At 53.7% G+C, this 26533-nt stretch overlaps 1 protein-coding gene across 7 annotated transcripts in view; it reads right to left on the reverse strand.

Annotated features, from left to right (window-relative positions):
* The window catches only part of ARHGEF10L (Rho guanine nucleotide exchange factor 10 like), a 162728-nt gene that overhangs the window by 40187 nt on the left and 96008 nt on the right, over positions 1–26533 (reverse strand). For all 7 annotated transcript variants that reach the window (XM_050931312.1, XM_050931309.1, XM_050931313.1 and 4 more), the window contains 8 exons: positions 26351–26532; positions 23642–23757; positions 22861–22988; positions 21545–21645; positions 11638–11759; positions 5910–5996; positions 4932–5164; positions 3586–3740 (listed from right to left, as the gene is read on the reverse strand). In XM_050931312.1, coding sequence (XP_050787269.1) covers positions 3586–3740; positions 4932–5164; positions 5910–5996; positions 11638–11759; positions 21545–21645; positions 22861–22988; positions 23642–23757; positions 26351–26532 — 1124 coding nt within the window. The remainder of the gene's footprint in view (positions 1–3585; positions 3741–4931; positions 5165–5909; positions 5997–11637; positions 11760–21544; positions 21646–22860; positions 22989–23641; positions 23758–26350; position 26533) is intronic.

Consider the following 26533-nt stretch of genomic DNA (forward strand, 5'->3'; position numbering starts at 1 on the left):
ACCTCTGCTGAGAGGCAGGGCCACCGGAGTGGACCCGACTTTAACGGCATCCCAGAGAAAAGCAGCACATGAATAATTGAGGCTCAGATTAACCGGAAGAGCCACAGCAGGGGCCTTGCGAATCCCTCGCTTTCTCTTCTTATGGCCTTTCTTTGGCTGAGAAAGCAGGCAGAGCGCTGGGTGAAAGGGGGCACCCAGCGACGGAGCAGGGTGGAGACTGCACCCTCATGGTGAAGATGGCGCATCTCCTCAAATACCACAACCACCCACGTTCCATCCATACCACGCCTTGCAATCAGGACCCTCGGGATTCCCGCAGACATGGGATTCTTCCCCTCGTGCCAAGGAGAAATCCCCTTCCACGTGGGGTGAACCAAGGTGTGCTTGTGACTGCCGTCCACGCACCACAGCCATAGCACCAGGACATCCAGGCTCTCTGCGCTCCAGTGATCAGAGTGCCCTGCCTAGCGGCCATGGCCTAGGCAGATGCCTCGGGGGGCTCCTCGAGACTGGAGCCCAGGATCCTCATCTAGTCAAGCCCCTTCCAGCAATGAGACTAGGCTGGGTTTGCCTCTGGAAGTGGGGCCCATGTGAAGTGATGCGGAGCAGCTCCACATCAGCTGTTGGCTGTACAATGGCTGAGGGCAATGTCTGAATCCAGCTGCCAGCCAGTAGGCTAAACACTCCCCGTTGACGCATCAAGCACCTTCATCTCTGGCTGCTGGACTAGTTAAGGACCTCACAGGACTGGGCCCCACCGTTGGCTTAACAGGATGAGAACCACCCACATCGGTGCAGTTTACATGGTTGGGCCGGGACAATAGGACGGAGACCACGAGTTTCCACCTTGCAGATCCTTCCCGAACACAGGAGACCCGGTGACAGACCCTGGGTGGGGCCGACTGACCTTGGCCCGCCGTCACTGCGCTTTTCACGGACACAGATTTGTCCTACCAAGATTTCCCATGGCTTCAGCAGAACATTAAAGAGCAGTGGGAGTCAGGGAGATGAATCGGTAATGAACGACACTGCGAGGGTTCTTGTTTGCTATCCCTGAAAGGCTTCCAGAGGGAATCTGCTCCCTTTATAAAGTTAAAGAGGATTTTGCAGACCACCAGCCCTGAGAACTCCAGGTGCATTCCAGAAAACAGCCAGCTTGCAGCCTCTAAAGATCCTGCACCTCGGAGAGAAAGGAACCCAGGCCCCCTCCCCAGATCCCCAGAGCCAACAGGTGCCCAAAACACGAGTAGACAGGCCCAAGCTGCCTTCCAAAGCCAGGCTGAACAGCTGTGCTCCAAAACTCCAGAGATCTTCACTGGAACCCCTGCAAACCAATGCCATGCGCTCCCTCCGGGTGCCATACCAGTCTGCTGCCCCTTTCACCACACGCCTGGACAGAAACCAGCCAAGAAAGTCACTCCTGTCCCTCCACCCCCGCCACCCTCCTTCAGCTATTAAGGGTAACCTCCTGCACTAGAAACAGAAGTGAAGGGGGCACAGAGTGGCAGGTCATTGAAGTGGATGAGTCCCAGGGAGCCAGATACCCCCCAAAAAAGCAAAGCCCAGCAGCAGGGGAGAGGCCGGGAGGAGGTGGAGATGTCTCAGATCAGAGGAGAGGAGCGATATGCAGAGCCGGAGCTGAGAGCTGTTCCCGCTCCGTGCGGTGAAGGGAGCCAGGTTCCCTACCGTATTTATCCAACGGAGCGAGAGCTCCATGAACCCTGAAGATATGTGCACGTATTTACATTCCTACACACTCCCACCTGCCTGGGAGATGGCTTCCTTTCGCCTCTCCCCCTTAAATTAAAACCTATAAATGCCTTATCAAAAACTCATTTAAAAAACCCAACACACTGCCAAGTGGCGTCAGCATTCTGCGCACACGCCCCCCCCCCGGTGTATAACCCTGAACGGGCTGCGATGACACAGCCATGCCAGCAGCTTAATGCAGCACCAGGAGAGGGAGCAAAGCAGAGACCTCAGGGCCGCAGGAACGAGCATTCACCACCCCACACCATTACGTACAATACCTGGCTTCCAATGGCCAACCCAGAGGGGGAAATCATCCCTAGCCCAAAACTCTGCATAACCCGCCATTCAGGCATCGTCCCCTATGCCTGATCCACTGAGGCTATGAGTCTGTTGCTGATACCAGCCCACGGGCTTAGTCGTTTAGCTCAAGGTGCAGGGGTGCACGCTTTGGGCGCTGAAGGTCCCAGGTTCAAGCTCTGATGGAGACCAAGATAATGGTCAGCACGTACGAACCATTTTAGGCCTATTTTGAGAACCTGAATGGCGTTTATGGCTTTGCTCTGGCCCTCGGCAGCCACATAAATCAGTCTCAGTCCCTCGTTGGACTCTGTTTATTCGGGTAAATGGACATTCCTGGAAAAGGGAGAAATAAGTGATCCTGACAGATGTGTCACTTTGGCAAACCCTTGTCTAGCTTGGCAGGCCAAGAAAGGCTCCTTGGATTGAATGGCTCCAAACAAACGTCCGTTGGCCAACTAGAAGTTAGAGCAAGGAAGTTTAAAAGCCATTTGGAGACAACCAGTCTCTTCTCTGCCAGAGAGAAGTGACAGCCCGTCAATAGGAAATTAGTCTATAATTCTCAGATAGGAGTTTATTTCTGCAGCTGTTACGAATCCTGAATTCCAGCAATTGCATTCTGAACAGCCAATTAACATCTCTCTATATATTTATATATTTGCAATAGCAGGAAAGAAAGTTTTAAAAACCACTTGGCAATAAACTTGGACCAACTTTCCCTATGGGGTCCAGGGACAGTTTGGACAAGCCTGTCTCTCCGTTGGATCAGTTAAGTATTGTCCTGCTTGTGACAACCCCCTGACAGATTTAGGGCAATCCAATCCCAACTGGACCATGCAGGCAGGCCACAATTACTGTATCTGAATAGCCAATAACTGACTGAAAACTGCAGGCCGGTAAATCCAATCAGCGCTCTAGATATCACACTAACTATTGCTGTATAGGGGACCCTTTAATATCACATCACCTCTCTTTGGTACGTCTATGGCCTTCAGTACCGCAGGAGCTGAGTGCCTCACAATCTGAGACATTTATCCTTACAACCCCCCTGGGAGGCAGGGCAACACTGTTCCTGTTTTAGAGATAGAGGAAATGATGCACAAAGGTTAAGTTACTTGGCCAAGGTCACAGAGGAAGTCAGTGGCACAGCAAGGAACTGAATGCAAGGCTCCCACACCCTAGGGGCTAACCTATGCCCCTGACTCATCCTTCCCTTCTGAACATGCCATGTTACTCTGCAGGCCACTGGCCAGAGTCCAAGCACGGCAGCCGGTAGGAAGATCCAATTCCACCCCTCCCAGCTACACGGGGCACATTACACCCGTGTTCCAGGCACGGATTCGCGGGCGATGCTCCAATGCAACAGCAGCAAAGGGTTAACTAGCGGCCCCACTGCAGCCAGGGCAAAGGCATTACAAAGAGACTGGCCCCGCAGCTGGGAGACCATTCCCGTCTCCCCAGCCTCATTCCAGATCCCTGGGGAAGGCACGTCAAGAGCAAAGCGCCCGCCTCCCCGTGCACCACTCCCACACTCACCATTGTTTCTGGCATAGGCAGCTAGCGTGCCGTTCTGCAGTCCGGCAAACAGGTACTCGGCACTATGCTTCAGGCAGAGGACAGGCTGCCGCTCAGGGCTTCGGCAGCTCAGCAGGCACTGAGTCCCCATGTCGACGCTGCCATACACCAGGATGCTAAAGAGAGGGAGAAGTGGGAAAGCCCAGAGCGACACTGGTGAGCACCTGTACGAAGTCCAGTCCTGCCAGCCACCGACTGCGCCAGGAGTCCCCCATACAGAGTGGTTAGCGGGAGCAGATCCATCCGATCCACCTGCATGAAGCAGGTTCTGAACATGCCACCCCAAGCTGATCTCTCATGTTTCTGTTTCCCCCCCCATCTGCTCCCGGACTGAGAAAGGTATGGCCCAGCTCCGCCATGCAAATGATTTAAGCCAGAAAGTGCGTTCGCTCCGGGAGGGAGAGATCCCAGCCAGGGAGGAAGCTATGGCTCCCACGGCTCTGTCTGAACGTGGAGCTCGTGGACTGATGACGTGCATGGTTGGTGTCTCCAATGCCAAACTCAGGGCTCCACCTTAGGAACAAGGGGTGCGACCAGGTTAGGGTTACCGGTTGGCAGCTACCCGTAGCAATGGAGCTAAGTGACAGCAGTGGGCAAATCAACACACGCAACACCAAGATTTTCACAGTGAGACAGAGCTAAGCCTGGGAAAATCATGGATGCCCAGAGCTTGGTCCTTGCAGGCTCCTGGCTGGTGGGAGACGTCCTGCTGCTGCAAACACTCAAAACTCAGCCAGTTCCTAAAGATTATTTTTACCTGCATAGGCAGAGGAGTCTGAATCCCTCTGGCGTCAAGTGGAGACAAGACCATGAGGTGCAGGAAGGGCTATGGGGGATAGATGGGGAGGTGGGGATCTATCTGATCTGATTTGCAGATCCTGTCCGGGGCCTGGCCTCTGCCTTCCACTGTCCAGGCTGGAGGAGGCAGGAAGAATTTGCAGAGGAGCAGCCCTAAAAATCAGTGACCCCTACAGGAAGGGTGGAGAAGCTCAACGCCTAGCCCTGCCCATTGCTCCAGGAGTGGAGGCGGGTGAGGGGGACGTAAGACTTGAGATTTCCGGGGGGAGACGCTGGCTATCCTCAGAATCCTACTGGGGTGCAGAGGAGGAGGAAAGCCACAGACGGAGAACAACAGAAGGGCCAGCCAGCTGGACAGCCGACAGAACTGCTAGAGCGTAGTGCAAGTGTTAGCAGGCTGGTGGCGCTTGACACGCAGCATGGCTACGGGGCGGTCGCCATGGCTGTGCTGGGGGACACCTGCCTCCACGGAGAAGGCTGCAAAGACAAGCCCCCGTCCCAACCCTCACCTGCCATCCTGCAGCCCCAGACAGATAGTGGGATGCGGGGCAGAGGGCTGGTCAGCTGCCGATCTCGAATCCTCTGCTTTGAACTGCTCTTGCTCCTCCTTGCTCTTCTCGGGAATGTATTCCATGCAGAGCACCTGGGAGGCCACCGGGAAGGACTTCACCGTGCGGGGCACCGAGCGGTTGAGTGAGAAGATCTCCACCTGGCCCCCTGCTCCTTCCTGGCCTCCTCCAACCTGTGGGGATGCAGAAAGCCACCCAGAGGGGCTTTGAACCTCTGCCCCTGCAGGCTGGAATATTCCCCCACCCCTTCGGCAAACAACAGGGTGCCCCATTTTCTCCCCCGGCTTTGCCATTGGGTGGAGACTGGGACGACAAGCTGCTTGGACCATACCCATGGCAGCTCCTCCCGTGCAGGACTCTGGGTCAGGCTCTCTGGCCAGGGGCTGTGGGGGTCGGGCTGATTAGAGTGACCCCTCCTGGTCTGCAAGCTCTAGGAGGTGCACAGGATCTCCTTAAAGGAGCATCGGTGGGTGGAGCAGGGGGGCCTGTACCCCATGCCGCAGACACACTAGGCAGCACCCAGGGGGTTAATTACTGCAATTACTTTGGGTAGTTTACACATGGCCCTGCTTGAACAGCTGATTTCCATGCAAGGAACCAAAACCCCAGGCCCAGGCATAACTGGGGCTGTGGCATTTCACTGCCCACCCCCTTGCTGCCAATCCCCTTCCCATCTGACACTCGCCAACAGTGCCAGTAGCGTGCTGGCCTGGATTGACCAGGAAAACCAACTTGGTTGAATCCCTTACAAAGCATCTCTCCTCTTCACACTCCTGCCCATTACCGGGGTATCTGAGCACCTCAAGCCTGAGGTGAGTCAGACCATCGAGGGAGAGCCTCGACTGGGATTAGCAGGAAGCTCTAGCCTTCGACTCTCAGGAGCCATTCCCCACGCAGGCCAGCTCAGCCCGTACTCACCCACAGATACCCCTGCGGAAGGGAGGTGCTCACGGCAGAGAAGCCCAGCAGCGAGGACTGGACAGGATTGTGCACCACGGCTCCAAGCTGGAAGAGAGACGGGGACACAACACCATCAATCGAGGCCTGGACAGTGCATTGCTGGGAAGCATCATATGAGCATGAAGGTAAATGCAAGAGCCAAAATGCTCTCCCCTCCCTGACCCCCTCCACCGCGCGTCTGCACCTCAAAGTGCTGAGACGTGGAATCTAATCACATGCTCCCCGAAACACAGCAGCCTGGCTGCACAATTACAAGCCGTCAAGGTAGAGAAGATGGCCCTCTGCCCCGTGATTTGCCAGCAAACCCACTCCCCCAACCCCCTGGCAGAGCCATCTATGGTTTGCACACAAGCCTGGACATTTCACTGGTCCGCAGAGACATCAAATGCTTGATTCTTCTCCTCCTGCTCTGGCCATGGGGGATTTGGAAGAGCTATTTTTAGAGACACTGTTTTGAAGTCTGGTTTTCCATAGCCAGCTTCTCGACGGGCGCATGGGATATTTACAGAGATCTCAACTGAACGGAAGCTGTAGTGGCGAGGTGGAAGGGAGAACAGGCACTGTCCAGCACACAGCCCTCATACAAGATCTCAAAACCTGCCTCAGATCTTAGCTAGCCCACTTCCATTTGGAATCGGATGCCGCCGCGCGTTCAGATCACCACCTTTTGGAAAGGAGTGTAGGTAAGTAGCCTTATTAACAGATGGGGCAACAGAATCACAGACAGGCCCAGGGTAGGTTTGTCCAGCAGTACCTAAGCGGCTCAGGATCAATCACGTGGGCTTTTTTCCAAGTCTCGCCCAAAGCGATCTGCTCAAGGTCACGCCACAAGCTCGTGGCCCAGCCAGGAATGGAGCCAGGCGTCCTGTCTGAAGGTTTCATGATGGAACCGAGAGAGCCTCCTACAGTTACAGCTGAGCTCTGGAGCTCTTCCAACCCACAGATCAATACCTTGGGCGTGGGAGAAACGCAGGGATCTCAGCCTCGGAGGCAGAGTTTCGGATGAACTCTTGCAGCACAAACCAGACACGTTTTGTTTGGCTCCCAGTTCCCTGCTCTGACCACTAGACTAATTTTGCCTTTGCAAAACCCACAATCGTTCTCGGAGCGAGTGGGGAGCTATAGGCCCAAATTCTCTTTTACATCTTGATTCCCTCCGCCACCATCAGAGCAAACTGGCTCCACTGACTAAGACAAACCTGGGACTTTTCCTGCTTTTTCTATCCCCCAGGCAGCCTGGGATTGATATGCAGGCAGGCAGAGATGCATATTTTCTCCCTCTCAACCTCACAGAGAGAGGGACCCAGAACTGATGATCTACAAGTCAGGACAAAAGCACCAGCTCGCTCTCCCATAGCTGTGCTAACACTACAGCTCTGAGTGCAGCAAACCCTTGGTTTTGGCAGCAAAATGCAGCAGAGGAGACACACAGAGGGCACAAGCAGGGGAGCGTTTAGACAAGCCTGACCCTAAATGTGCTGCAGTTTGGGTGAAGTCAAAGCATCCATCACCTGCAGGGATCAATACCCCCAGTGCCTAGAGGCATCTGCAGACAAGGACTGGTGCGTAGGGTGCCCCCCCACGATATATAGCCCAGCAAGGGCAGGATATGGCAGCACCACAGGGCCTTCAAGGAGCCCAGCCCAAAGCTCTGGCAGTGGCGGCTGGCGAGGGATGCGGTTGAGAGAGTTGCTGACTGGGTGCCTCTCCACGGGAGCCCAGCACGGCTCCTCTGAGCCCAGAACACAGCAAACCTTCGAGGGAGGGCGTAATCGGCAGGGATAAAATCCCCCCCTTCCCCGATGAAGCACATGGGATGGTTCCCAGAGTGGAGGCAAGATTTGCCCCATAGCAAGCCCATCCCTAGACACCTAACTGCACCTCCCCATCCTCCCGCTTGCTGTTTCCAGTAGGCACACGGATGAATTTAAGCAGCCCCCATGACGCAGCTCCCGTCACTAGGCCAGGGCTTCCACAAAGGGCCTACGAAGCTAAGAACTAGATACAGACAACCTGCAGCTGGACAGGTCAAGGGGGCAGGAGGCCCACCACAGATTGCTCCGGCCAGCGCATCAGAGACTGATGGATGCTCTCGGCAAAGCCGGCCACTTGGCACAACCAGCAAGCTCTTGCTCAGAGCTCCAGGCCAGGAACTGCTCTTTAGGGTTGCCGGTTTTGGTTGGACGTATTCCTGGAGGCTTCATCACACGACCATCCTTCAATCCTGGAGGTTGGCAACTCTGCTGCTCTCCCAGGGCACACAGATGAGGGCACCCCCCTCCGGACACCCCATCATCCATGACTACAGCCTTTGCCGATGGCATTTAGCCCTTTAATGAGCGCCCCAGTTAGCCTCTCATGGGGGCTCTTCTAGCCTTGTTTTAATTGACTGACGTTATTTATTCATGCAAAGGCACCGGGACGCAGCCCATCTGCTAGGAACGGGCTAGAGAAGGAGCGGGGAGGGGCCTGTACAGAGCCGCCTGGATCAGGTGGCGGACGGGGATGCCAGGAGCTCGTGTGGAGAAGCCACGAGAGTGGGGGATGGGAGGGAATAAAACAGATGGGGAAGGGTGGAGAAGTCAAGGCCTTTGCCGATGATCGCCGCCCTAACGAATCCCTCGGCGCAGGGATTTGATAGGTGCCCGGGCACGCAGAACCCGGGCACAGATTTGCTGGGATCGGCACCAGTCCAGCATGGGGACCCCTGCAGGAAGTTTGCTGCAGCGCAACCAACGCTGGGTCACACGCTTTGCATTTTGCTTCAATATTCCCCCCATCCTCAAACGACGACATGTCCCTTTGGCGCCTTCCACTGCGGCGAAGCCCAGCAAGGATTTGGGCACTGCCAGCTGGGATTCACTCCATCTCCTCTCGTAGCCCCACAGGGGAGCGAGTGGGTACAGAGAGCCACACCCCTCCCCCAGCCCCCCAGACACAACCTCCCCACCTCCACGTTCCAAACACATCCACGGAGCCAGCACCAGCACACACAGTGCCAGGCAAAGCCCAGCCTGCATTTTTTCCCAGAAGGCCACCTCCCCATTGGCACCGACTACGAGCCACTTCACGAAGGAGCTGGAGCAGATCCGAGTGATGATTCGCAGCTGGTAGAGCAAGGAGGAGGGGGAGAACCGGGAGGCTTAGTCTGAATTTGGTGAGGGATCTGGAATGTTTAAGGCTCCATGGAAAGAGACTAGAAGGTCCCCAGCTCCTGGGACCCCAGTGAGATTCGGGTAAGTGTTTGAAGTCAGAGGACACCACGAAAGCGACACAGACTCCACGGGGACAGGAGGGAAGGATGTTACCACGGCAAAGGAACTTTGTAGATTAAAGACAGCAGAAGAAGCACTGTCCTCTTCCAGCTGGTGCCCTTGTTAGCATTTAAAAAAAATAAAAACCACAACTGCACAGAGCAGGATCTATGGCAGGGCTGATAAGAAAGCACCGCGCCAGCAACACACACAGCTCTGCTCCCCCCGGAGACAGACAGCCCGCCATTTGGTCTAATTAGCTGGCACGGCAGCGAGGGCTCCAGAAGGAATGTGTTCCTCCGCTGACGAGGGCTCCTGCCGGAGCCGGCTGCGGGAGGGGGAAGGGAGCCGGCAGCTCGACAACATCACATCTGTTACTGTCAGTAATTGGATGAAAATGCCCAGCGCTGGGAGCCCTAATTCATCCCACCGACAGGGCGCTGATTGGGTTATTTCTGTCATGAATGGCAACAGGGAAGCTGGGGTGGGAGGAGAGAGGCTGTGGGGCCGGTACAGGCCGAGCCTCTTGAAACAGAAGCGAGAGGAGACAGGTGGATGCCTGAATAGCCATGCTTAGCTAGCACCTGTTAGCCATGACGCACCAAGAGACAGCACTGTCCAGGCAGAACTCCTGGGTTCTATTCTTGGCATTGCCACAGAGATGCCATGCCTCAGTTTCCCCATGAGCATGTGACTCACCTACATCAGGCAGCTACTGGGAGGGTTAATTGGATGCCATCCCCCTAAGTCACCAGCCTCCCATGCCCTCCCCATAGCACATACCTGTGTCGCTGCATTGAACCTGCAGAGGACTGGGGCACAATACGTTTTGTTCCCTCTTGGATGGTGTAACGGAGAATCCACCCCTCCCCATCTCCCCAGGACCTTGCCTGATTCACGCCCGATATCTGAGGCTCCAAGGAATCGACTCCGCAGGTGCTCCAGAGCTGGAGCACCCATGGAAAAAAAGCATCCCCTGGCAGCCCTGCAGATCAGCGCCTCCCCGACCCCCCAAGCACCTCCCACCTCCCAGCAGCCCTGCAACAGTTCAACTCCAGGAGCAAGGCAGGCGGATGAGGACCACCACATGGGTGTTTTGAGTGGCTGCTTGAGCAGATCAGCAGGGTTTTGCAGCGAACCCTCAAGCCCTCCCACCCCACACAGCCGTCAGGAGAGAAGCAGCGACGGGGTGTTGTAAAGAGTGCGCCAAGGCAGCCAAGACCAAGCAGGTTTTGTCAGTAGGAAAGCAGCATGCTACAAGGAACGGCCGGCCGGTAGATTACACCTTGAGCTCCCAGGACAGCCCCGGAAGAAAGCAGGTCACCAGGCAAGAGCTGCAGTGGTGGTTCAATCCCGGCACTGCATTGGTTTCTGTGCGCAAGAACTACCGGGAGCTTTCAAGTGGTTTTCACTGGCTTGTTTTCCGAAACGCTGCATCCACCCACTTAACGTGGGTTGTTTGTAGCATCCTGCTACGGTATCCCCATGGATAGGCAAACTTGGCCGCCTGTCATCTTGGTTGTGCTGAGAGGCCCCAACTGAGATGAGGGGCCCATTGCGCCAGGTGGTGTCTATGGACAGTTGGTCCCTGTCCTGAGGAAATCACAGTGGAAAAAGACCAGACAGATGGAGCAGGAATGAAGTGCTGGTGTCCCCACGCTAGGAACAGAGCACAGAGAGATTAAGTCTCTTGCCGAAAGTCATTCAGTGAGTTAGTGACAAAGCCAGGATCTCTGACGGCCAGTCCGGTGCCGTACCACCGAGTCTTAACTCACAGTGGGACTGCTGCTATCCACACGTTGCCAATTTGGGAGGTCACCAGGCTTGTATCACACCATGCCAAGGTTGTACCGTTTACTTAGTCTACCAGCTCACCGGGGCAGCGACTGGCTTTTGGTTCTGTGCTCATACCGCACAGCGGGGGCCCTGGCCCATGACTGGGGTTCCTAGGCACTTCTAAGCCAGCTGACCAAAATACCTGTGACAGGTGAGCCAGCATCGACCCAGCACCTAGAATTTCCACTGGCCCGCAGTCCAGTTCCATGGATTCCCTTCACTTCCCTGAGCCGCCATCCCCCCTTTTGCTAGCATCTAGCCACAAAAGCCACACAAGGACTCGCCCCAATTCTACCACCGGGGACTAGTCCCACAGTAGGGGCGTTCAATCCTCTGAGACCAAGAAACCCGCCTTCGCCTTTTCCCGTTAGCATCTCTGAGAGTGACATGAAAACCCTCAGTCTCATACTTAGCAGCCCTGACCGGGGCACCTGTCCCTATGTCCCTTACAAGCAGCAAAGAAAGGCACCAGAAAGACAGAGCCAGGGCAATGCATTAACGTGGGGCAGTCTAACAGCCCACCCCACATCTGCTCTCATCGGCATCCAAAGAGCCTGGGGGAGAGGAGAAGAGAAAGGGTGACGCTGGGTTCTTACCTGCAGGTCGAGGGCATTGGAGGAGAAGGCAGGTATGCGGCACGCCAGAATGGGACACCAGAAGGGAGCTTTGCTTTTCTTGTCTTCGTCAGGACACCGCCATCCAGGCTGGTTCTCCTCCCCTGTGGCAAGCAGAGGCAGGGGAAGTTAACAGCTTTGCAGATCTTCACATAGACCGTTCCCTCCCACCCAACACTCCCCGAATGCCTCCAAACACGCAGAGCCGAGAGGATCAGAGCCCCAGCTGTTTGTAAGCTCTAGAGGAGGTCTTTGCCCATCGTGCCAGGAAAAAAGGTTTCAAGCCCTGCTTCTTCGAGGAAAAAAAACGTCCCCATTCAGCAAAGAACTACGAACAGACCCGAGCCACACCACTGGGAGCTGGGTTTTAAAGTGCTCCCTGCCCTCCAGGTGGGGGACTGCAGATCCCGCTGAAGTAGTTACAAGACCTCCAGCACAAGAACACCTTGCAAAGCAACGTATTTATCCTTACAGTGCCCCTGTGCTAGCATCTGCCCGATATCACGGACGTGGAACGAAGGCTCAGGTGTCTGAGTGACATGCCCAAGTAGTAGATCTGGGACGAGAACCCAGATCTAAGTCCCAGTCCAGTGATTAACCAAATAGTGCAGCCCATTCACAGAGAGGAGCAGCAATCAGTAGCCATGATATTACCATCAATAGTCCAACTTTCAAGGGTGCTGACCCAGGATCATTTATAGCCAAGGACACACTAGAAGCTATGAGCTAACATCACACATTTCTCACAACATGGTTTCTCCACTTTTATTTCCTACTTTTCTCCAAGCAGCCTCTTCTGTCCCCGCCCCACAACTGTTTCAACAGTGAGCCAGGGTGGGGACAGATTATATTTGCAAGATCATCATACATGGCTCAGAACGAGGTGGGGAACGCAGGGCTCCAGGGAAGAGTCTCACCCTTGAGTAAAGCAGCTCCTTCCATGGCGACCGCGCACTTCATGCATCTTATTTAGTCGTTTTCTAGATGGCCATTCCCATGTATGTGCCTTGCCCAGACGCCCTGGCCTGGAACACTGGTCTGCCTAGCCAACCATGGATAGTAGCTGCACCCACACATTCCTGAACCCCTATGTACCTTAGGGGGGGAAGTTGCCCTAATTGCTGCAGGAGACTAGTCTCTGATGGACAAGACAGAGGAACTTCTACAACTAGAGAAACTTCTGCCAGCAATGCTCCTCCTCCACCACAAGGAGCAAAGTCAACAAGAGCTCCTCAGCTGACCCAACGAGCTAACGGGCTCGTTCATCTGAATGACTCCTAGGACATTCTCTGAAGAACAGATCCTTCCAGCCACCCTATCGCTCCCAGAACAGATCCTTCCTTTTCCACCTGCGGCCAGAAGACCAGGCACCTTCATCTCACCTTTAATGCACAGGGGATGGAGGGTTGGGGTAGGTCACACTGCAGCCAGAAGTGTACCTGCAGCTCAGGCAGACATACCTGAGCAAGTGTTAATCTAGCTAGCCTGGCTAAATAGCCATGCAGACAGGGTGACACTAATTTGGTGTGGGCTGCACCAGCCCACCCACAACCCTGGGTGCACCCTCATTGCAAGCCAGCGCTGGGGTCCAGGCCAGCACATCGACACTGCTATTTTTAGCCACTCTCGTTAGACTGAAGTTAGCTTGGCTCCCGGCAAAGGAGCTGTTTAATTGCAGTGTAGACATCAGGCCTGGGCTTTAGGACCCTGCAAAGTGGGAGGGCCCCAGAGCTTGGGCTCCAGCCCAAGGCAGAGCATCTACACTGCAGTTCAACAGCCCCTTAGCCCGAGAACCACGGGGAGGAGTTGGCTGGCACAGGCCAGCCGTTGGCATCTCACCGCAGTGCAGACATATCCACGGAATCCAGAAAAGGGACAAAGCGGGTAACAGCCTGCCCTTTCCCTGACTAAAAGGACAGTGCCCTAATGCACCCTGTTTAGGGTTTGCCCAGCCTAGTTTTTAACCGTGCCAAATGATGGGGATTCCCTCCTCGCGTTTCCATTGGGTATCTGTTCTACCACTGAATCCATCGTGCGGCCAGGGCAGCTTCCCCTGGGTTTAGCTTTGTTTTCCCTGGGTTGGAGTTCGACCCTCTTGCCCACCCCAGCTCTAAGACATGTTAAGTTATTTAGCATAACTCCACCCCTTTGCGCTGCCACCCTGTGAATCAGGCCCAGCCTCCTTTATAACAGGACCAGACGGAACCCAAGCAAAGCCAAGGAACGTCTTGTGCCCGCTGTGATCTCCGCAAGCCCCACTGACCCCAATATTCTCTCCTGTGCATGGCTGACCCCAACTCTGTTCGGGCCAGTGGAGATACTCCCAGCTTGCACCCATGAGAGAGGGTGTGAGCCAAACATGAAACAGACTCTTACTGGCCCCCAGCTCTTGCCATCAGACTAAAGCCTTCTGCACTCGGTTCACAGTCGCTCTCTGCTCAGACCCCCACTTCCTGGAGATGGCTTCTGGACCTCGGTATCAGGCTACACTGAACATGTATGCGGAAGCCTCACTTGGACCTGGATCTGCACCATAACAAGGGCGAGGTGAGTGACGCACTTGCCTAGGGCACGCAAAGCAGAAGGGCGCAGCCCTACCGCGATCAGCGGTGCTTCGGTGGCAGCAGCTCTATCTCCGCCGCTGCTTCTGCGGCAGGTCCCCAAGTTCCTCTCAGAGGGAAGGACCTGTCGCCGAATTGCCACCACCGCTTCGTTCATTCTTCGGCAGCAATTTGGCGACAGGTCCTTCCCTCCAAGAGGGACTCAGGGACCCGCTGCCAAATTGCCACCGAAGACCCAGGAGCCGGCCCTTGCCTTGGGCACAAAAATTCCTTGTTATGGCTCTGACCTGGATCCTTCCCAGCAGCCAAAGCTCCTGGTTTAGGAGCACCTCTCAGTGAGGCTTTATTTCTTGCAGCTTACTTTCCAGCTCAGATCAATAAAGCAGGATAGAGTAACTGACGGAAGAAAGATCATTAACAAGGCTTTAATCGGGCCACTTAAACCCTAGCTGAGAGCTGTATACCTCCCCGCCGTGGAGGAACATTCTTTTACGCTAAGAACTTCCCTGCTCTGGGTTAACATGCAGGCTCTCCTTGAATCCCCGAGTAGCCACACTAGCCCCTGGCTAGTGACTGGGTGTAACCAGAAAAGCAGCTGAGATGCAGCCCTCGCAGAACTCAGCCAGGCACAGAGAAGCTGTTCAGAGTCTAGGGAGGTACCCAATGGGATACAGACGGGCCACCACGCCCTAGCATACCGTAGGGACCATCCCCAGACTGGGCTGAGAGAGGTCCCACCACCATCCCCGCAGGTCTTTGCAGTCTGATTTCACGCATGGGAAGTCCCACCAGGGTGATAAGCCTGCTGGGCCTTCCTCTTCCTCCTGCCCAGTCAGTTCTAACCGACGCAAGAAATAGGGGGAAGAAAGGCAGCCAGAAGGCCCAATATTCCAGCCGGAGTTTTCCTTTTCTCAATTCCATCCCATTACGCTCAGTTATCCAACTCCGCATTGGAAGCAGGACACTCACTACTCCACTGGGCTGACTAAGGGTTATGCTATTGAATGCTTCATTGATCATCCTATAGGACGGAGATGGGTGTCAGCACAAAACTCCTTGAGACAGACACCACAGGGGAAAGGTTCCCTTTACAGGGACATCTACACAGCAGAAGCTGTGCAGGGGCTAGGTCTACCTGTGCTAATTTGAATGTGACTAGCAGCGAACACAGAACAGGATGGATAGCGTGAGCCCGGAGCGCACCCTGGGTGCACCCTCATCTGGCTGGCTGGGCTATCGTCACTGCTATGATTACCCACGCAAGCTGGATTCAAGGCTTTTGCTGTGTAGACACAGACATACCACAGATCAGCTGGGATGAGCTAGAATCTAGCATCTCTCAGCTGACTAGACTGCTTAGATCAGCGTTCCTCAACAATTGGTCTGTCGTCCTTGAGATCTTCCCAACACTTTAGGAAGGCAGCAAGCCGGTCCCTGGTATCAAAAAGGTTGACAAACATTGGCTTTGGGCTTTAGGATGAAACTCAACGGTGATTAAAATGCATACAGCTCGTCTGCTCCCAAGGAACCCAACGGGTGGAACCGGGGGCTGGCATTTCCAAGGACTAAGAGCAGTTCTTTCTGCTTATTTACCTTCACTCACGCACTGAGTCCTGACTGCAGCACGGAGCAGAGACAGCCAGGCCCAAGCAGCAGCAGAAAAAATAAAATAAAAGGAAATGAAATAACAAAACATTTCTTCACATGAAGCTTTAATGCGTTTTTATTCCTAACTGGTGGTTACAGGATTTCCCCGCAGGCATCCCAGATAAAAAACAAACTGTTAAAAACAAGAGAATCAAAACTCCTTCCAGCCTGGGGGAATCCAGGCATTCAAAGAAGATTTCAAATGAATTTTTCTTCCATTAAACTTTTTTTTTTTTTTTTTTTTGCAGTGGCTGGTGGAGTTAAACAGAAACACAGATAAGAAGGACGCAAGTGTCACCAGAGAACTCTCTGCCGCCGGGGGACTTGAAAGCGCAGGGGAGCTGCGGCCGCCCAGAATCATCTACCTGCTTTCTTTCTCCCGTTTAATGAAGAGATCAGAGGGTGACTGTGCTCTGAAAAGCAATGCTACCAATGACATTCCAGGGTTACACAGACACCCATAATAAACTTCCCTAGGGGATGTGCTCCATTTACAAAACAAGGGAAGATTTGAAGCTGCCCTTCGTGGCACATACCACCTTAGGGATCAGATGCGGCTTTCCAAAAGCGACTGGTGAATTTGGGTGCCTTGGTTCTGGGGCTCTCTAATTAAGACCCCTTAATTTGCACCCACTCTGTGAGGATCAAGGCCCTCTAAGACATCTCAGACTAGGTACCCCAAACCACTAGTCAATGTTAAAAATCTTGGCCATCGCAATGGGATCTTTCTGCTGCCAGTGACATAAGTTATAGGCTGAGTCCAATGGGGCACGGCACAGATTTTTGCTAAGACTATGTGGAAGATCAGCAGTTTCTGCATCTGCACCATGGTTTCACACATGGTACTATTTAATGAAACCATCCAGGAAGTTCTAGCCCTGATCACTCAGACACTGAACCAACATTCCCTGATCTCATCATCCCCCAGTTTTTCAGACCAGACGTCTCCTTAGTCAGAGCACATCATCTACCTCTGGTTAAAACTTTGTGGCCTTTTTGGTGGTTAAAAGCTATCCGCCTTGAGGCTTCTATATATGGGGTCACCATCCACATGGGTACGTCATACCTACAGTACCTAAGGCACCTTTGCTGCCCTCTGAAAAAGGGCCAGGTTCCAACCCACAAGCTTCCATCCTTGGTCCCCTAAGATCATGCACTTTCAGAAGAACTCAGCTTCTATAAAAGCACCAAAACAAGAGTCCAGATTTTCATCGGCGCTCAGCATCGTTCGCGACAGAAGCTGCTAAGTACAGCACTCCATGAAAAATCTGGTCTCGATGGCAGATGCCAAGCACTTGGAAATCAACCCTAAGCTCTTTGGAAAGCCTGTCACTGTTTTTACCTCATCCTTCTCCTCTTTGCACGGAATCATCTGCAGAACAGACCCCACCAGAGCCTTTCCAAGGATGGCACCACATAGTGCCAGGTAGTCAGAAATACAACTCAGGCAGGAGAAGGGCGGTTGGGCAACAGTTCTATACTCAGGATTCTCAAGGTTGGCCAGAAGGTGGCAACACTAGGAAATCTCTGTCCAAGAGTCCAGCCGTACCTGTTAGCCATGAGCTCGGGAGGCATTAAGGCTGCATGCACATAGATCCGTTCCAGGCCGTGTTGGCCGAACAAGGAAGCTTGGAGAAGTGACAAACAGCAGAATCCTGCAGTATTGCAATAAGAACCAGGCAGTCTCCAAGTGCTGGCCCATTTCCTCATCATTCAGAGCCAACACAACTCAAGAAAGCCCCCAGGCAGTAGTAGCTGGAGTTATTTATTTCACTCATTTCAAGGGTGCTGATGGTTGCGGCTGCCAGGTGCTTTAATTACAAGAAAATTAAATGCAAAACAAAGAGCCTTAATCAAATGCTGCACACAAACGTGTCTTGCCCTGAAGGTCAATGGGAGAGCCAGGTGCAGCCTGGGAAGAAACAGATGTAGCCACGCCACTGGCTCAGGGCTCTGAAGCCCAAAGCGTGACCTGAAGCCACTCAAGATGAAACCTGCAATCAGTTCTGTTCCTTCTACTTAGGAACACAGGATCTGCCACATTGCACCAGGCTGGGGTCCATCTTCTAGAGCAATCTCTTATCTTCAACAGTACCCAGTTCCACGTGCTTCATAGATCGCTGTGATCATCTCGTTTGTGTAAACACAAGGTGGCGTCCAAAGCTATAGCTCAGCATTTGAGAGGGATGGAAAAAAAACAGGCAGGGCTGGCTGGCTGTGATCCCCCCCAAAAGGGAGGAGTAAAACTATAGTCCTCTCTATAGAAAGGAGCAAGGGGGACAGAGCAGGTGTCAGGGAAAGACAGGTGAAGGCACTCAAAGCATCCAGCCATGAAGCCCACTGCAAGGGTCTCCTAAGAGCTGTAATTTCATCTGAGCCCCCGGCTGGTTTTCTTCCATGCAGAGTGTGAACGCTCAGCGTTGACCAATAGCTGCTTGGAGCAACAGGGGCTGCGTTCCTCCCTCCTGGTTCTCTCTCAAGCATGGCCAGGCTTGCTTTCGTGTGGACACCAGCCATGGTAGAGGCCTAGAGAGTCTCCCCACTCCCCTCCAAACAGCACAGGAAGTGTTGCCCTGTAAAAGAGATATGCCAACCTCCCTGAGGCGCGATCCACAATTGTCCCCCTCCTAAGACCTCCGATCAGAGACTGGATGGACATTCCACACACACACACACACACACACACACGCATGCACGCACGCCCTGGGGATACAGAGGTAAGTAAATCGAATTACATAGCTCGAAACAGTCGAGAATTCCACCTACCAATTCTGGTTTTAGAGACCCAGGGAAGAGGCCAGACTGAGGCCTGCCATATGACACCGCTGAGTGTGTTCCATCTCCCGGAACATGCTGCTTTCAGGGGACATCTGCGGGTTTGGTTACTTGAACTCTGGTTTAGCTACATTTGAGCCGGGGCGCCATTTAAATAGGGGTGGGCAGTCGTGCCCCCTCCCCTCTCTGCACTTCACACCAGACAGGAGAACAGAGCAAGGGGCGTCCCAAGACCCACCCCTCCTGCCAAGCAGAGCCAGGTGTCTTGCAATGTGCCGGGGGACAGGGACTGGGACCCCTCTGCATAACCTGTCTGCCGGGGCTGGCCGCACTAATGTACAAGCGCTGAACTGCTGCGCTGAGCCCAACAAATCCATGGGGGATGGACAGAGGGGTGGTGCCCCAGGGTGCATGCGGAGAGGGATGATGCCCTGAGGGCTGGGATTGGGGGAGTGTGCATGCTCAGGATGGCGCCAGGGGGCTGTCAGTGTGCAGACAGATGGTACCCCAGGGGTTACTGGAGGAGGGGAAGAGATGGTGCTCAGGGAACTTGGAAGGGGCATGTACATGCAGAGGGATGGTGCCCTGGGGTGTGGGATTGTGTGCATGCAGAGGGATGGTGCTCCTGTACGTGCCGGCTGGCCGGGAGGTATAGTGCTGGGGACTGTGCGCACAGAGGGATGGTTCCCCAGGTGCATAGAGCGATTTGGTGTGGTGTTTTTTTGACCTGCTAATTAGTTTTAGCCTTTACGCTGCTAGCATCAGCCATGGACACCATTTCCAAACAGAACGGCGCGCTGTCAACTTAACACCTGGTGAGTCTGTTCTCCTCGTACCTGCCTGTCTTGACTAAACAAGTTGGCTAGCAGAGAAAGAGATTCCTGCTATGTGGTGCTTCAAACACGAGCCCTCCCCCTTGGTAAAAATACTCCTTGTTTTATATCCTTAACTATCCTTCCCCTTCACTCTACACACAGAGGGCAGATATCTTGGAGCCACCTCGATCCCAAACTCTCTTTCCACTACCACCACTCACAAGCTGTAATTCTAAATGGCAGTTACACAATTTTCCCCCAAGCCTCAGTTTGAAAAAAAAAACAAAAAAAAACAAAAAAAAAAAACACGTCTAGGCCAGAATACTATTGGCCCAGTATGAATGCAGTTTAAAATGTTGGTTTTCGAGTCTTTCCTAAGCCCTGGGGAGCAAAGGAAAAGTCACTGGCCCCTGCTTTGACCCTCTTCCAATTGGGAACGCCCTGCATCCCTATTTGGGACAGGTACTTAAGCACATATTTTAACCTTAGCACTGCCAGCAGATCTCAAACACATGCTGAAGTCAAAAATGCGCTTAGGTGCTTTCCTGAATCAAGGCCTCAACGAATTGCTGAAACTACCGGCCCATCTCATGAGAGGCTGGCATATAGAAAACTCTGACTATGAGAGTATTTCAGGCTACTATCCAGGACGGTTCATTTTCTGTACACTGGTAAGTTTCACCGGAAAGGTTGCCAAAAACAGCTAGAACGTTAATTTTCATTTGGACAAATTGTTTAACATTGGGAACTTGTTACAGGTAATTGCCTGTTTGTGCTGTGCTGGTCATTTCCTTGTAAGAAACCTACATGAAACCACAAATGCTCCCAAAATAGACTGACTTTAAAAAAAAAAAAGAAAAGAAGAAAAAGAAAAGAAAACCAACATTTTATCCTTAGCTTCCAGAGGCCTAAGCATCCTCAGGGCCACTGCTGCAAGCTGCCTCCTCTGCACTGAAATCGGAACTGGCACCCTGCCTTAAGCAGTTCCTCTATGGAAGTTCTGTGCATTCTAGATTTGTAATTTTACGGTGTTTTCTGGCTACCCAAACCTGCTTTCCAGTTTCTGGTAAGCACTTGCACAACACAATGCCCAGGAAAACAGGGCTTATAAAAGCAGGTTCTTAAAAGCATAGAGGCATGAGTCAGAGAAAATTGCCCATTGCATCCATCTCTCATTGCTGACACTGCTAGCAGGGGGAAAAAAAAAAATCAGCAATCTCCCAAGAAGTTCTCCACCATCACTGCCACTTCTCAGCCAGCCTAGTGCCTCCTGCAGCAGAGAGACTGCAACAGTTGCTAACACTTGGGTCTTAATCACTACTCAGCAAGGGGGAGCCCCATGATGAAAGACCGCACAGCTTCCATTAAAACAAACATCCCTGATGAAATAGCCCTGGTATTAGACTGCCTGCTATGCAGCAGAACCAAACATCTGCAGGCAAGAAAATCAGTGATGCCTTTTAATTAATCCCTGATGAAGCAGCAGTAAGAACAATGAAGGAATAAGCTTCCAAGGCATCAAAGGCAACAGGAAGTCACCCCGATAAGAGACCTCTTTCGAGCCCTACATCTGATGTCTACAAACCAAGCCAGACTTCATGAGCCAAGCCCACCCTGACCATGGTTCATTACCCTGCAGTTTGCACACTCATTTGCGGCAGTGCAAAGCGAGCGTGAACCACGAGCAAATCAGCATGGGAGCACTGCACGCGGGGCGAGTGCACACAGCAGCGGCAAGCCGGATCCCTTGATCTTAATGGAGCAACACACAGGACTGATTTGGCCCATTGCTAAATCCCAATTTGACTTGGAAAAGGGGCATCCAACACTCTGCTCTGGAGACTCTTGCGTGACAGGGAGGCACTAAAGGCTTTTCCTAGTCAAGCTCTTTGCAGCTCTGCAGGGCTTCAACGCTCCCAAGTTCAGACCTGTGCTTGGCACGTTCCCACAATGCCATGTGCTGGGCAAGGAGCTTTGATGCTTATTTTTCCTGACCTATCAAAAGGAACACAGACATCGACAACCCTCCCTGCCCTGCCCCTTCATTTGCATTCAGAGGGCTGCCCTGCCCATGCAAACAGGGTTACTCACGCAGTCCTATCTTTGCCAAGTGCAGGCGGTTCACCCAGGAGATCTTGCTGAGTGGGTTTGGGGTGATGAAGACCACCATGAAGCTGATGGGACGGCCAGACCTGCAGCAGGAGGATGACAGAGGCCAGAACTTAGCTCCATTCTGAGTCTGACTGAAAGTCATTGATGAACCTAGGTTCCTAGTACCACCCCAGCCCTTGCTTAGCTATCTTCTGTGCCAAAGTGCACTTCACCCACCACAGAAGTGCAACCACCCCTGCAGAGATGGGCAGTAGCTGTTTAATAGGGCACACAGGGGCCACAGCTAAAAGGGTAGGGCTGGAAATGCACTGACCATGCAGCAGGCAGGCCGGGAGTTTACATATGACATTACGGAGACAAGGAGATCATCCTGTTGTGGTTTCAGTTACTACGTTCACAGGAGTTCTCTTTGCAGCTACTGGAGTCACTTTCGTGGTAAGTCACCAGACGTGGCCTGCGTTTCGCCCAGGAGTCACAGCTGGGAGTTGCCAGCACTGACCAGCTGAGGCAGCTGCTAGTTCTTTGGCCATGACCCCCATGCCCTGCAGAGCACAGGGCCTTGAGAGGCTTTACAGGTTATGCCCTGACCTGGCAGAGCCCAAGCTGTTAGACTGAGGAACTCCATCTCAGCAAGAATGGAGGGGACCAATAATTGCTGCAATGGTCTCAGCCAGTCACCCTTCTCTCCGGACTAGATACAAGAGGATCCACGAGGGGAGGGAGGGTAAAGGGAACCAAGATTCATCAGAAACGTATTGGGCCAGATCCTCACCTGGTGTAAAGCAGTGCAGCACCACAGTATGCTGATTTCCACCAACTCAGGATCCACCATGAATCTTAGTGTCTCCTCAAAATCAGGGCATAATCCCAGTGTGGGGTGCTCTGTTGAGGATGTTCCTCCTTCCACCTCACCCAAATTAACTGGGGGCTGGGAGGGGGGTTACACCTTCCTCCAAAGTACTGGCATTGAACCAGGTGTTTGTTCTGGTACGTCCCAGCCAGGCCAGGACAAGACAAGACTCAAGCTGCCCAGGCCCACAGATGTGTACAGGGCACTAGGTATAAGGGAGACCTTATTACACTCTGGCATAGGCTTCCGTTACCTGAGACACGTACACTGGGGCTGATCAAAGCATTGGAACATGCTGTAGCATACAATTCTGCACAGGTCTACCAGGAGATTGGTTAGAACGGGCCAATCTCCTGGAGGTTGACTTTGCCCTCCACTTCTGTCTCCGTGCTCAGAGGGATGCAGCAGGAAACGCCCCACCCATGGGATCTAAGAGCAGACTTACTTGTCCGTCTTCCCTGGAAGCAGGAGGCGAAGGCGGCACTTGTTGGCAGAGTGGATCTCCTCCTCCTTCACTCTCATCATCCTCTGCAGGGCCAGACACCAATCCTGGGCCACAGTCATGTTCAGATTCTGGAAGCAAGAGAGAAAAGGAAACCCCTGAGATGCAGGTATCAGAGCGTGGCAGAGACGGCCAGACAAGAGTCCAGGAGTTACTATCAAATTGCACCCAAAGACTCACCCAGCAAGAGCAAAGAGCGGGGCCCTGGACTAGCACAGGCACCCATGCCACCAAGGGTGGAGAACCAAGTCCACCAGAAAGTTGGTATGTCTGGAGGTTCCTGGGGAAGCCAATGGCCATCCGCAGTAGGATAACCACAGAGCAAGGATCTGCCTGCCTCCCCAACTAAAGAGCCAGCATAGCAATGTTGGATGTAGGTGCTGAGGAGGCGTACGTAGGACTGTGGCTAGGGAGGAGGTACAGTTGCTTTAGAAGTAAGATAGCAACAAAAATCTCATTCAGTGCCATTTTCTGCCCTGCTCCAAGGTTATGTTCTTTGTCATTTAGACCACTAACTTGGGGTCTGATTTCCAGACTGCAATGACTTTCCCCAGCCTTGGTTATGTCCAAGTCACAAACCAGCTTGTGGCTTGCTGATCACAGGGGAAATAGCTCCATTTCTTTAATAAATCCTATTCCCAACTGACCGGAGATCTGCTGGCAGGAATCAGCTTGGAGAGAGAGAGCTGACACTGACTGTGAAGGGGAACTGCCTGGCCATTACCTGGTAGGTGCCATGGAGGGTGCTGATGAGCAGGGTTATCTGCTCCACCACAGCCAAATCCTTCTGCAAATCTTGGAGCTCCTGGAAGAGCCGTGGAGGGCCCAGGTACACCTTATCTTGGGAGGAAAACAATGCATTAGCAGGCAGAGAGGGGCTTAGTGGGTTTCTCAGCTGACCTTCCACTTTGGAAGACTTGGTTTCAAATCCCAGCTCGGGTCTCAGGGGGAAGCAAGTTCGCATTCGCCCGGCGTACAACTGGCAGACTGCCCAGGAACAGAAGAGCAGCGGGCGCTAGAGTTCAGGACTGGAGTACGTTAGCATAGCCGCACGGGGAAAGCTTGCGCAGACTCTGCCGGTGCTACCCAGCCCCACTTTCCCAAGTGCCAAAATTCACTTGTGCTCAGAGCGGGAATTTGCCATCACCACTCTGGGTCTTCTCGGCAGCCAAGCTCATAGGGCAGCAATGTCCTAAGTGTGGGGCTGCCTTTCAGACACCCCATGGATTTTAAGGCCAGAAGGAACCATCATTGCGATGATCTAGCCTGACTCTGGGGTGGGGCACGGCTCGGCATTCATGCCACACTCCCAGTCAGTCCCCGGGCCAAGCTGGGGGAGCGAATGATCCAACCAGTGGACCAAACTCGGTGATTATTCCTGGTCACGTGCCACCTGAGGCACGTTGCGCCTGACTCCTGCACAGTGCAGGCCGGAGTCTCCCCCGATAATCCCTGCATCGGGCTCAGATTACGGTTGACCTAGGGAACATCTTTCAGAACAACCTCAAGTCTCAATTTAAAGACCCCATGTGATGGAGAATCCACCAAGTCTCAAGGTCAGTCGTTCCAACAGCTAATGGCGAGTGAGGCATGTAGAGGGGTGAGCACCTCGCTCCTGCCCAGAGGGGGTAAAGCAGCCCTGGAGAGGGCTGCAACTGGGAAAGCTGGGCTGATGGGGAAAACAGCCACAGCTGTAGCCAGTGCAATCAGGGCCCAGTTGGCCCTATAAGAGGGCTGAGGGCCAGAGACTGAGACACACACTCTCTCTAGCTTTAGAGAGAGAAGGACCTGGTTGCCTGGTAGCTGAGAAGGGTACCCAGGGTGGAGCAGTGCTGGGGAAGGGCAGAGGGAGCTGGGGAGCTCCAGCCTGGTAACTCCCCAAGCTGCAGGCCTTGCTAAAAAGGCCAAAAGGAACTGGGGCTGCAGGAGGGCAGCCCAGAGACAGGCAAAGGCAACAGGTCCTAACCCCCCTTGCCAATGTTGAGTGGTTTATAGACTACAGTCCACCTCAGTGAGCAGGGGCTAGATGGGGACTGGCAGTAGCCACTGAGGCAAGGTGGGGATAGAGGGTTGGGAGTTCCCCTGGGAGAGGAGACTCAAACAGTGGGTTGCTGCTGGGGGCAGAAGCTCGATGTAACGGGCTACCGGGATGTGGGAGGGACACGAGGGCCAGCGGCAGGCAAGACACTGGCCAACAGAGGGCGCTCCGGAGCTGGTGAAGAGCTAACTCCCAGGACAACTCCCCGGCATGGCGCCTCCTGCTGGTCGTCGCCCCGCCATAATGCAGCACAAAGGCTGCTCCTTGGGGTATAAAAAATTGGCCCCGAAACAAGTTCAAAGACAATATTTCCACCTGATAGTCCCGACTGTAAAAGAACAGGCACGAGGGGGCTGGAGAGGGTAGAGCTGAGACGGGTCAAGCACCACCACGGGCAGGGATATAATGAGACACATCCAGGAACCCAAGCAAAGGGCTCCGGTTTCTGGTCCCATACAAGCAACTCCCAGCACGTGTTTATTGCTTGCTACATCTTCGGTTTCAACACTGCCCACAGAGGAAGTCCCCTCTAGGCACCAAACCAAAACAAGAGGCACAGGCAACATTTGTTAGTCATCAGCAAAACATCGCTGCAGAGACCCAGCCAGCAACAGGCGTGGAGTCATTCCCGTGTTAGCCCTCATGTGACTGAGGAGTCATGGGCTCAGGCAACCTCAGTCTAACAAATACCAAGGCAGGGACCAGGTCTCTGGGTTCAGGAAAGACCCAATTCTTCCCCTTCCATCACGCAGGGGGCACTGGCTAGAGCAGACGCTGCTGAGTTCAGTCACTGATCTGAAGTCACTGGTAGACCAGTCAGCGATCTGAAGGTGGCACCATGCTCTACCACATCACCATGGCCCAACCCAACGGCACATCCCAGTAAAATTCCCAGATTGACCCAGCTTGCACAGCAAAGCCCTAATCATCCACTGCCACCACTGGAGTGAACCTGGGGGGTGACAAAACTGCACTAACGATCTCACAATGGAAATATTGCTGGGGCTCTGCCCCCATGAACGCTGGCACACACCTGGGGGGCTGACATGAAGATGGGACCCAGAGGGGCTGGAGCAGCCTGTGGGGTCCAGGATTGGGCCAGGGATCAGATAGGAACTGCTGGGACGTCCCCTTCCCAGCCAGGAGCTGGCTGCACCACTGAGTCTCTGCAGATCCCCTTGCTCCCCCTCCTATCCCCTACTCTCTTCTCCTCCCACCTCGCCCATTTGAACCTTGAGCACTAAAAACAGGGCTCTGCCACTGGAGCTGTGGGAGTAACTCCATTGGCTGGCAACAGTAGTAGACTCTTATCCTCCGCGAAGCAACCGCTGACTAGAAGACGACTGAGCACACTAAGCTGGTGTGCCATAGCCCCACCGCCGAGTGGATACTCACTGGACGACTGGCTGGACGATACGTGTTTTTTGGCTCCCGCGTTCTGGATGACCACGTTGTCTTTGTCGTAGGTGCTGTTCTCCTGCCCAACTTCCACCACCTGCACCTGGGGGAGGGCAGTGTTCCATTTCACGACATACTTGGGGCCCAAAGGGACGAGGCTGCTGATTTCCAGCTGGCCCC

This window comes from Gopherus flavomarginatus, chromosome 21 (assembly GCF_025201925.1).
Source record: "Gopherus flavomarginatus isolate rGopFla2 chromosome 21, rGopFla2.mat.asm, whole genome shotgun sequence".
Classification (NCBI taxonomy): domain Eukaryota; kingdom Metazoa; phylum Chordata; order Testudines; family Testudinidae; genus Gopherus; species Gopherus flavomarginatus.